Raw genomic sequence first — 12,457 nt, forward strand, 5'->3', positions numbered from 1 at the left:
TATTACTCCTCAGAAATGAATGAGCAGAAAGCAGTGATATTGCAGTGTTTCCTCTTTACTGATCTCGCTCAGACGCGCGTATTTGCAAACCTGTAACATCCATCCATAGTTTTGTTACGTGGGCAAACAGGATATTATAGCCATCCTTGTTCTGTCTAGGACATTTTCCAGATGAGATATAAACATGGGTCTTAAAAGGTGTCTTCCCACCTGGGCTTTGCTGGAAAACCTCTAAGGGCTTTGGTCCAGGAGGCATCATGATTGGAAGCCCAAAACCAACACAGTTGGCTCCTTTCAATGCAAAAGAGGAGTGGCCCTACTCCCAGCTCCCTGTGGATGTCTGGGCTCCTCACCCTATTTCTAAGGTACAGCCAACCACCTTACAGAGGAAACTAATTCCAGCATTTAACAGATGTATTCTTTTAGTGACTACCCCAGACCATATGTGAGGGTTGGATATATATTGGCTGGTGATTTGGAAACTGTCTCTCTTCGCCACAATAGTCCAGTACAATACCCACGTTACTGCTGACATCACACCAATCCAACTTTTTACAATCCACCTGCTCCTCTGCTGTGAACAATACTCAGAGATAGTTAAATGCCTTTTCTTGGGGCAGCTACCGTAGTTTACTATCAGGGAAGCCTTCCAATGTTTACCGGCAGAGGGAAAGTGTAAGTGCACCCAAATGATTTATCCTGCAATGGTCCAATTTTGGCAGCGTGGTATCGGGTCACGTCATAGCAAGAAGGTCCTGGCTTCAAATTCAGGTTAACTGGCAATTTTACACTGGCTGTAGGTTTAACTGTGAACATGATTGGCTATCTGTCTTTATCCGTTAGCCGTGTGACAGCCTGGCAACCTGGTGAATCTAGTCTCTCGGCCCTGAAATGGATAAGTGGAAGAAAATCCATGGATGGACAGAAGAAAGTTTGAGTGGGCATGCCTGCAAAGATACCTGTAAAGAGCTCTGCCTCCAATGGTAGCCAGGCTGGAAAAAACACTAAGATCTGTCATGTTTTCAGGCCAGGACTGGATGTTGAGGTAACCTAAAGAAGACATGTCAGGCAAAGTGGTTGAACATGTGCTAATTAGTCTGTAGCGGTATTTGATGAAGGAGCACAAAAATAATGAGCAACGGATAAAAACCCTTCTGTTGCCTACATCCAAAGTTTCAGATCATGGAGCTGCACCGCCTCTGAAGTTCAAGCAAGAAACCCTTTTCTTTGTAGGAAATGCACTTGCAGAAGACAATATTTAATATTTAATATTGCTAATTAAAAGAATGGATTTAATATTCTGCACAATTTGTCTGGTTGCCTTTAATGACAGATTATATCAAATCAGCATCTGTGGAAATGACATTAAAAGGGATAGGAGCAGGAAATGGCTGGGATAGAATGGCCATTGCTCTTTCTTATTGCTTAGGTTTTCATTATGAAAATGCAGTTTCACTCCATTAGCTGTTTGGCTCAACTGCAAGTCGCGGTTTAATATGACAAAAGGGTTTGTATACGAGGTATTGCTCATCCCTTAAGGCCTCTAATAGCTAATGAATAAGTACACACACAAGGATGCACACAGCGGCAGCAGCACACACTGAAAGAACGTATAACTATGGAGATATTGCACACACACAATAACATTATATGCACCAGAGCTCCTTTTTGAGCTTACTGGCAAAAATCTGCTTTTCCTCCTTTCTTTCACTACTTTAGAGGCCAAATAATTCACACGAGCACATGCACAAACACACCGTGTAATTCTTCTTGTATTCAGTGTTTCCAAGTGAGGCCGTCTTACCTGTGATCTCTTTCACGGTGCGGAACACGTTGAGGCGCTCAGGGTCCAAAGGTCCAATACCATGATACATATCCCTGAAGAGAAGTATAAAGCATAATAAGTCTATGCTGCTAAAGCAAGGCTTTATAAATCAAAGTGTCATTAAGGTTTTTAAGCCAACTAAAGCCGAAAGCCGAATTGTGATTTATAATCATTCTGTCCTCAGGATGCTGTTAAGAGTAGCTGACAAGGTAACAGCGCTCCCTGACCTTCACTGCTCTCTTCTTTCTCCGCGTGCAGTGGCTTTGTGTGTAAAGTTTTCATCCATGTAGTGAACCCTATGTTGTCCTTCAGTAAAACTGCACTGGGGCTGCATATTGCTGCCCCTACATAGTAACCCAACAGTGGGTTTATTAACTATGCACAACTAGAATGTGGTCACTTGTAGGGATTGACTTGAAGGCAAAAGATCAGTATGTCTGTGCAGAGTCTCAGTCACTCAGTATGATGAGCTAAAGTTCAAGTTCAAGTGGCTTTTATGGTCATTTCAACAGTGAAATGAGACAGCGTTCCTCTGAGACCCTGGTGCTACATATGACATATAATGGACAAGCACAGGCCTACGTAAAGTGCAATATACAAAAATTGCAAAAATGAACAAGACAAGACAAGAATGAATCCCCAATACATCCAAAGGGGTGTGAGCAAGTGAATGCTAGGTCAAACGTGCATAGGCATGGAAAAAAAAGCACTTGTATGAACTTGTGTGGCTGGATGAATGACACTTATTGAAAGTGCTTTGAGTGGAAAAGCACTATATAAGTACCAGTCTATCAACCCAGTCCATCACCTATGGTCATCAATGGGGACAATGGGGATGCCAGAAGACATCTGGATCCAAATTTCTTGTTCTGTATGGCAGTTACTTTTTTGCCAAAGCAGATGAATTTCCCAGAAAAAAATTGATTATCAAATCCCAATGATTCAAAGAATGGACAGTTTGACATGTTCTAGTTTTAAAAAATCACAGAAAAAACCCCCATAGACAGATAAAATTTGTTTGTGCATGTTAATCTAGAAGTTCTGAAATTTTATGACACATAAAAAAAGTAAAAAAAACTTGAACTTTAACCTTTTTTTGTGTGCTCCATCAAATATGCTTAACAAAAACTTGTGTAAAATCACTGAGCGTGAGTGTCACTCACCCTTTAATGCCAGTAATGAGAAAGATGAGGTTGCCATTGATTTTGGTGCAGTTGACAAATTTATCAATATTGCTGGCGTCCACTGTTTGAGCTGACTGCAGGCTTCCTGTCCCTATACCGTCACACACTGAAACAACAAACACCGAAACACACAATTTCTTAAAAATGCCACTTATATTACCATTTTAGCTGCTTTAGCAATGGAGAATTCACCTACTTTAATACATATCTGAAGTCCCTGTATATTGCAAAGGCCCAATTTTGAAAAATTACCACTGGCCATTTGTCACTGTAATGTTTCATACTCTTTTATGAAAATATGGTCCTGCTTTTGGGTGTGCATGAAAGGCCACGGCCCCTCTCCATGCATTGGAATTCTTTTGATGAAAGCATGGGCCAATCCACAGCCAATTCCTCCCTATAATGAATTCATTACATCTGCATTAATTAGACTTGCGGTCTAGTGTGAGCCAAGTATTTCTGACAGAGGCGGAGGGGATGATGAATAAGGCTGGCATTAAGTGGTGTAACCAGTTTTTGATAGTGATTTATACCAGCCAACGCGATATCTGAAATGTTAATTTGTTATCATTTCCCACAGTTCTTTGGGCTATCCCTCATTAACCCCTCCCTGCTATGTGACGATGTAATCAAGGGATTAGCCAATCAATGGATGCCACAGCCCATACATGGAACCTGAAGAAAAACACTGTTGCCTTGCCTCCGAAGAGAAAGGTCAGATCAGTTACCTTTGTGAGAACAATGTGATGACGGGGCTAATCCTCTGTATTGAACTGAAGTAATGCTGTTTAATTTCACATTAGCCATTTTAGGCATTTAGCGGACGGTCTTCCAGCAAAACGACTTGTAATTACTGAGCAGGTAGGAGCAGTTTCTCATTATGAGACTATTTTGTGTTAATTACCATGTCGACTGTTGTGGGGATCAAACACGTGACCTTCATTTATGCCATATTTAACTTCCAACAGGATGTAATGAGTATGCACTGGATACGCATTGCAGTGATAAGAGAAAATGAGTGTCATGTAGCCAAAGCCCCTTTAATGAAATGCGCAGAGATTAATTTTGCATTAGGGCCTAACTATTAATGTTTGAAATCAACAATATGGAAGGTTTAGAAAAGACTTCATTAATAAAATGAGATAAAGTTTACTGCGTTGCTGAGAATGTTACAGATGTGAGCGCTGCACAGCGTGGCTCATAAAGGAAAGAAGATGTTGATTTTGGAAGGGTCGCTGGAATCAATATCTGAGCTGTAAGTACATTCACGGTAACATAAAAAAAACTAAGCTGCCTCCCGTGAAAATAAATTACATTTCTTATATAAAGCTTTTTAAGTGATTCCTCTGGGCTCGTGTTGATTTGGTATCATCACTGTTAGCATAAAGCTATTAGATTAAAATGTTTTAACTGCATAAGCTCTTGTACATACAGTAAATGCAGTGCAGTGAGCCAGGTAGCTGTAGAAGCAGGGGGAAAAAATGAGAATCAAACCAGATTATCACTTCACTTTGTTTGATTTGCACATTATAGCCGTACATTATTGTTTTGCTATCATAATAAAAAGATAAGAATCTGTCCATTTTCATGGTTTATCCATTCACTAGCACAAATTTGACAGCCTAAACCAAAACTACCCAAGCCAACGGGCAATAAAACACCCCAGGGTGACTATTGAGTTACTCCATGTGTCAATTAATACGAAACCATGAGAAACCATGAGACAGAAATATACCTTGGCCACACTTTTCAATCATCCATCTTAGGCCTCAGTCACACAGGCTTAGAGACCAGTCGGTGCATTCCTTGACAGCTTGGTGTGTGGTTGTTGGAGGGTGCGGCACCAAAGTCATCCTTGGGATTACCTTTGTTTAAAGCAGATTGCTGCAGTTGCCCATAGTTTGCATGGAAGATGCAGCATTATATATAAAAACTGTCCAACTACTGTCCGACCATAAGCAAAACCAGATCCCCACAAGTAAATGGAAACCCTCTGAGGACACAGCAAAAGTTGTGTTTCCCTGCTGCCATCAGCACATTACACAACTTTTACTTTGAAGATGAATGTTCTCATTTTCTGGTTTGGATCAGTTTTTATAGTTTCACTGCTGCTGAGAGAGTAGTTGGTGAGTGTTTGCAGACAAGTTTGCATCTTCCATTGAAACGATGAGCAATCACAGCATTTTGCTAGTGGTTTTCAGTGTTGTTGCATCACTGACTGGTCTCTATGGCTTCATGATTGGGACATTAGCAATCGGTTTCATAGCAACTGCCAATCTCAAGCAACTACTCGATTGGGGAATTTTTCCCTTGGGATAGAAATATGGTTATTTATTTATTTTTTTTTTTACTTTGGGCGACTGATTGGGGGAACAGTTGACAAATCAGAGCCCTGAACCTATTACAGATTAAGCTTTTGAGCAGTTAACAGTGGTCGCTATGCACAATAAAAGCTGAAAAATCTTGCATTACAAGTGCATAGAGTATTTATGATGAACAGCTGCTCTAGCTTCCGTTTTGACTGAAAATGACTGTATAGGTCAGATCTTGCTCTGTCATTATTTACTGTATGGTCCGTCTTGTGTTTCTACATACAGGAAATTAAAGATGAACTATTATTGCTGAAATCACCTGGTTTAACCACAGATTTGTATATGCACCTTAACTTTAGCATTGTAGCTTTTGCTATCTTGTTTTTTTAGAGCCAGAGGGTGGTTTGCTAAGCTATAAGCTAATGTTAGCACTTTTGTCTCCAAAAGGCAATGCGAATTGTTTTGTAGCTTTCCTGTTTATGTACTTTCTTTAGGGTTAAGCTTCATTTTGTTTATTTAGTAACTTCCCTGCTAGCTGTATGCTAGGCTTCTACTTCAGTAGAACTGAACTGAACACACAGAACTGGTCCACCATGTTTAAGAGGCATGAAACACTTTAATATGACATTCAGCACAAGCTGACTGAAGGAACTATATATTTCGCACTTTATTTTCAGAAATCGCTGCTTGGGTTTACCTTTTGGACAGATGTCTGTGCAAGGGATGCACATTTTAATCCGGTTCTCCTCCACTTCCATCTTGTTGCTGGGACATGCTCTCACACAGGAGCTGTGGTCCACGACAAAGTTATCTGATAGAAAAAGCAGCAAAAATCTGAATTAGAGGACTTCACCAGTCTTTTAGCCTACGGCGTACAATCCCTACAGTAAATTTGAAATATAATACTAGAAAAATCAAAACAAATTCCTGGAAGGACCCCTCTAATTGTATGAAACTGATTGTATTTTAATCACATTTGTGTAATGATCAAAACTAATGGTCTATATCAGTGAGAAACAGTAATGAATCAGCTAAGTACTTGGTTGCAGAAACAGGAAAGCCGGACTGTGGTATGATCATCTGATGATCAGTAGAAGTCGAACATGCAGTCTCTTGATGTCGCTCAAATTTTAATGCACGTTCGCTGAAATATTGCACTACTGTGACTGTACATCCGTGACAGAAAGAGCTAAGATTTGCTTTTTCAGCTGCCAGAAGCTGAAGCAGATGGCGTAGCAACTAGCTGATTGAGATACACACTTTATTTATGTTTGATTTATGTTTGAGTAATCTATCTTGACTTGAAATAATTGTCTGGAGTCCAATTTCAGGATTGACAGGGGATAAATGATTCATCAACAGACGCCAGCACAGAGTCTAAAAAACAAAAAACAAAGACTTATTTACGAGCGTCATTATCAGCATCTATGTTATTGCGGCGTAGCGTTGTGTAATGGCACATACACTAGATCATTTTGCAGCTGCTTGGATGTGCATTGCGTTCGCTGAGAACTCGGTGCAGACTTACGTGGACATTTCTTGACACAGAATGCTCCGTAGGTGTACTTCGCCCTGGGGTTGTGCTCTAACTGGAAGGATGTCGGGTTGTACACAAAGGGCTGAGGGCACTGTGTCACGCAGGCCCCGCTGTCGTTGAAATTGGTGCAAGCCTGCAGAGGGCACACAACCGCAGTGAGCTGGGTTGAAGGCAAACGGGGAGGGCTGTGATTTTCCTGCATAAGTCACCATGAGCGAATGAGTATTACAGCAGCATTTCATTTTTACGTGGGATTGCGACATGCGAATCATGCGGCCCTCCTTTGTCTCTTTGAACGCCAAATGGGAGAAAAATTGGAGCCATTGATCCACAGCCATGATGTAAATGGTGAAATGTTTTCCCATAAACCTCTTAAGTGATTTGTCGTCTGTGGCCACAGGCGGAAACAGCAGTAATTGAATTGGATGAGCCTTTCTGTGAATTACAACTACAATATCATCCCTGTCAGCGTGTGCGCGCAAGTCATGCACCAGTTTGAGGAAAAAGGTAGAACTTGAGGTGATAAAAGGGATATTAATTATGACACCGAATCCCCCAATTTGTCCTTTAAAGAGCGCCGCTGTGGAAGACTTTTACAGCACCATAAAATGACAAACAATTTATCAGCAGGTAAACAAAGTGGATCATTTTCGGGCGGGGAGGATGGCAAACAGATGTTGGACAAAAGATGTGGAATGGGAAGAAGGATGAGTGTAGATAGGATGATTTTCTTTCTTTCTTTCTTTTTTGGTCACTGTACGTGTGTGTTGAAGGCAGAAATAAAAGAAGTAAAGAGAGTTAAAGAGTGAGGAAGTGTGTGTGTGTGTGTGTGACGTACGAAGCAGTCCGTGTCCTTGGGGCCGGAGCAGCCGCCGGCGCATTCGCGATGGCAGCAGTCGCTGACGTAAGGCCCGAAGCATCGACCGTCACACTGCTCTGCACACACTGTTTTTGTCACTGCACGGGAAGTGGAAAGACTGAATTTTAAAGGTCTGGCACACAAACACAGACACTCACACACACATCTACATACATTCACACTCATAAAGAGAGACAATACCACCACGCTCAACCTTCCTCTCTAGTCACAACTGCTCACAGTCACATCTAGGCAGGAAGAAATTTGGGGCTTCAGCAACCTAAAGGTCAGCCAAGTTGGTTTGCAACCACAGAGTCACTGCCTAGAAAGCACAGACGTACTTTAAAAACATGAAGCACTGTCTTCTGTCTCAAGAACCTCCTTGGACACCCTCGAAGAGGACTCTTCTCCTCTAACTGCTCCGAAGCTTCATCTCAGAGACCGAACAGCTGAAAATAGTGTTTGGCAGCATCCAGGAACGAATCTAAGGGGGAGCTTTGCTAGTGGAAACCCAGTTGGTTTTCCCTAGATACATAAAGTTTGGAAAAAATTAACAGAATCTCACAGATTCGCCATATCAGTGTTTATACAATGGGTGCTTTCAGCCAAGCGAGTCAATTGGCCAAAGACGTCATCCAACTGTTCTGATTCCCAGAAAGCCTGGCTTTACTCGCTGATATGCCAATTTTTACGGTAACCAGGGAAATATTTACTGCCATTCCAGTTTCTTCTCTGCATTTTATTTCAACTAGTTTAACGGGAGCTGTGTAAGTATCATTAGTAATGTGTAGCTTGTCCCCATTTCATCAGCCAACATTTTTGATAAAGGACAGTCTCCCACACAGTATTGATAAAGAAGGAGACAGACCAGCCAGAGAGTCAGCAGGAGCTTGAAGCCCAGGCATTAAAAACTGCTGTGCTCACTCTGTGCTGAGCTGCGAACATAATGATGCAGCAGTGAAAAAAAACCAACAATCCTCTGTAATCTATTAGTCTGTTAGTTTGAGAAAAACAAGCCAGCCCCTCTCTAAGTCTTTCCATGAGGGGAACATCCTGTAATTATATGAACGACAAACATTTCTCTAGTTAAACTCCTTCCTCTGGTATCTTAATTTTTTTCTTTTATTTGTTATGTGCCAAGTATTGCTACACAGTGATGAACAGTTATTTCCATTCTATAATTAATAATACATTTTCTTGATATTGGCTATAAGTTTGGTGTCCAATTTCAATAAAAATGAGAAGAAAAAGAAAAAATAGGATAGTGCTCATGAAGCTTAAATAGCAAATCTATGCCAAAGCAGATTACTGCAGATTATAGATTTTTTTAAAGCAGATTTTACAGTATCATTAATTTTCTCCTGCCTGTCAGTAAAGACAAGGGGTGACTTGGCCTTAAACGAATAAGTGATTTAACAGAATTTCATTAGCCTACTTCTCAGTGTTTTATGTTGGGTTCTGCTGTTGCACTTTACATAAATAGATTTTGAAAAACTATTTCAGTTGTAAAATGAATTACTGTTTGTGTGGGGGCACTTTTTTTTTCTTTTTGAATGAAATGACTTATGCTAGGCAAATGAGTCGTAGGTTGGTTAGCATAGCTTACTGGCATAACACTAGACTGTCAATATCTGAAGTGAAAAGAAAAATCCTGGTTGTTCCTAGCTTAGCCCTGCAAAATCAGAGAGAAATAATGTCTTCAAACAACATTTCATGACTGTAAGATTAAGAACATTGATATTAGCCCCAAGCCTTTGCATTGCAGGGTAAGGTTAGCCTAGCTTGGCAATAAACTGCTAGGTTTCATAGTCTAAATTTTTACTAAAATGAACATAACACATGTAAACTTCACAAACTGACCCTTTCTCACTTAAATCTAATGATATACTTTATATGTGTTTGAATGAAATGCATTGGATCTAGAACACTATTAGCCTATCTTAGGGAATAACTAGCTTGGTTTTGTCCAAGTTGCCAAAAATACATATAGGCACATCTAAAACACCATTACCATGATGAAACTTGGTTCACTAAAGGGCTCAGTTAACATCTGAAATGTTCAAGTTCATAACAGTACAACTAGGAAAAGACTTGTTTTCAGGAGAAAGCCTCTTCTTTCTAAAAAAACATAGCAGTAAAGCTTAGCTTTGCAAAGTTGCAAGTGAACAAACTACAAGACTTCTGGAACAATGTCCTTCGCATAGACGATAGCAAAGTGGAGATGTTTGGTCATGATACACAGAACCAAATATAGCATATCAGCACAAACACCTCACCAGCTGATTGACGGTGGGGTAATGATTCAGGCTTATTTTGCAGCCACAGGACCTGGGCGACTTAAAGTCATTGAATCCACCATGTACTCCTCTATATACCAAAGTATTCTTGAGTCAAATGTGAGTGCAACAACTTAAATTTACTTCAAACTGGCTCATATAACAGGAGAATGACCCAAAGCAAAGCAGCAAATTTACAACAGAATGGCTGAAAAAGATAAAAACTAAGGTGCTGCAGCGGCCCCGTCAAAGTCCAGCTATGTATAAATGAAACTTCAATGAACTGAAGCAACATTGTAAAGACGAGTGGGCCACAATTCATCCAAAATGATGAGACTGATAAAGTCATACAGAAAAGTATTACTTCAAGTTACTGCAGCTAAAGGTGGTTCTGCGAGCTCCCGAATCATGAGGTGTACCTCACAGTGCCACGTAATGTGAAAACGTTCTTTTTCACATGACTGTCTCTATCTGTGCATAGCTATTTGACACCACTCTTAACTTCAAAACATGTACCACTGGTCCACAGTGTTACCTTTACAATAAAGGGTGTAGCTTTGGAGTTGTGTTATCAGAGTGGGATTTATAACTTGGCACCGTAGACAAATGGAAAATTGAGCTTTCAATATAAGTAATTATTGTGAAAAGGTTTTCCAGCCCAAAGGATGATGTTTGTTTAACGAGCAAGTTCAGGGATTGTTGGCCAAGTTGATCCACCCCTTATTTGCAGGGTAAAAGTCTTGTGATTTACATTAAACTATCCAACACCTAATGTGGACTTTAGTTGGCCTTATCTGCAAAGAAGTAAAGCTACACATGCACGTGACATCAGTAAAGGGCAATAGGAAAGAATTTTCAATTTTATACTGGGAAACCAATACATTACATCACGTGTGAATCAGCGTTTTGAGGTGGGACTGCGGTAGTGCACTCACAAGTTTGACACTGGTCCTCCTGATGGCCCCAGCAGCGTCCGTTACATGAGCGATGACAGCGTCTGCCTGCAAAAGACAGCGGACATCAGAGAACTCTCTGCAAACTTCAGACATAGTTTTGACACAAACACACATTGAAGACACTGCCCCCACACACATCAAACACCTAATCGTTCGCTCGTGCATGCCCTTAAAACTGCTTGACTAATGACAGTGACAGAACTGTCGAATCTCCTCCGCTCATCCAACAATAGATTTCAAGTCACTGTGGCGACTCATGGCCTGTGAGGAACATGAGCATGAAAGACAGGCTTCTTCTCCCTTCCGTCAAGAGCTAGCAGGCAAAGTGGGACCTGACAGAGCATTCACAGCCTTCATCTGCCTGTGGCCCATCATCAAGACTTAATTGACTATGGGTTAATTACAGAGTAAGTGGAATAGTGAGGCAGATTGTCACCCGGCCCCTTCAACCACTCCCACTGTGGGGTTGTTAATGTTAAATACTAACTACAACTTGGCAAAGGGCCTCAATTTGGCAACCTCCACTCCCACAAACTCTCTTGTCATTTTTGGCCCACCTCCTCTGTTCTTTGTTTCTTTTCATCCCCTTCCTCCTACATCAGTGGCATCTCGTCAACAAAATAGCAATGTTTCACGCACATTGTACTTGTACAGTGTCTTCCCCAACCTTTATTGTCTAGAAACAGGCTTTGCATGATGTCCTGATCCCTGCTCATGCTAGTCAGATTGTATTCTGTTCATTCTGCAAAGTGTAAAAAAAGGTCATAACGCCTTTTCATCAAAGATACTCTCAACATTTGCCCCATTGTCTATGTCTTTGCTGCCACTCGGTGCCACAGCTGTCCCCATTGTTCACCCTGACACGTTTTGATACAGAGGCCCTGAAGAAACTTACTGCTTTCCATCCCTCAAAATGAGCAAAAGGCTTGCCCATAAATGCGCAGAAAAGTTTGAAAGACTTGTCTTTAGCAGCCAGTTCCTCTGACAGAATGTCCGCCGGATACTGACGCCTGTTATGGCCAAAGCAGAGGGAGCTGAGGGACAGCCGGGACCACAAAGGGGGTGAGGCGGTTGGGTAACAAGGGAAGTGGGCAGCTTCAAACCAGCTGTCAGATTCACTGAGATTTAAAAAGAGCACAGCAGACAGCAGCTCCATGGGCCTTGCTGCAAAGTCGTTAACATACCACTACAATAGAAAGGTTCACACGTTGATCTAACACTATGTGATTTTGCTTCCAAATGACCGCCAGGCAAACAGAATGAATAAAAAGTGATAGGGCGTGACTGCTGCTGGATGTGTGTGTGTGTGTGTGTGTGTGTCTACAGTATGTTGGAATGTGCAACTTTAACATTTCACTGACGATACTTTAAAGGGCACCTATTACATTCGTATCTTGCTTCACATTTTCATTCTTGGACTCTAGTAGAGAAGCTTTGCATGATTCACAGTTAAAATGACCCTTAGGTATCTTATACTGGGCCTCAGCGCAGCTGCCTGTTAGTTCATT

At 41.2% G+C, this 12,457-nt stretch overlaps 1 protein-coding gene across 1 annotated transcript in view; it reads right to left on the reverse strand.

The window, feature by feature from the left end:
• Positions 1-12,457, reverse strand: part of si:ch73-383l1.1 (receptor tyrosine-protein kinase erbB-4) — a 354,070-nt gene that overhangs the window by 102,010 nt on the left and 239,603 nt on the right. The window contains exons 5-11 of the mRNA XM_039607089.1: positions 10,929-10,994; positions 7,697-7,815; positions 6,850-6,991; positions 6,019-6,132; positions 2,989-3,115; positions 1,805-1,878; positions 960-1,050 (exon numbers count right to left, since the gene is read on the reverse strand). Of these exons, the coding sequence (XP_039463023.1) occupies positions 960-1,050; positions 1,805-1,878; positions 2,989-3,115; positions 6,019-6,132; positions 6,850-6,991; positions 7,697-7,815; positions 10,929-10,994 (733 nt within the window). The remainder of the gene's footprint in view (positions 1-959; positions 1,051-1,804; positions 1,879-2,988; positions 3,116-6,018; positions 6,133-6,849; positions 6,992-7,696; positions 7,816-10,928; positions 10,995-12,457) is intronic.

The sequence above is a fragment of the Oreochromis aureus genome, linkage group 23 (genome assembly GCF_013358895.1).
Source record: "Oreochromis aureus strain Israel breed Guangdong linkage group 23, ZZ_aureus, whole genome shotgun sequence".
NCBI classification, from domain to species: domain Eukaryota; kingdom Metazoa; phylum Chordata; class Actinopteri; order Cichliformes; family Cichlidae; genus Oreochromis; species Oreochromis aureus.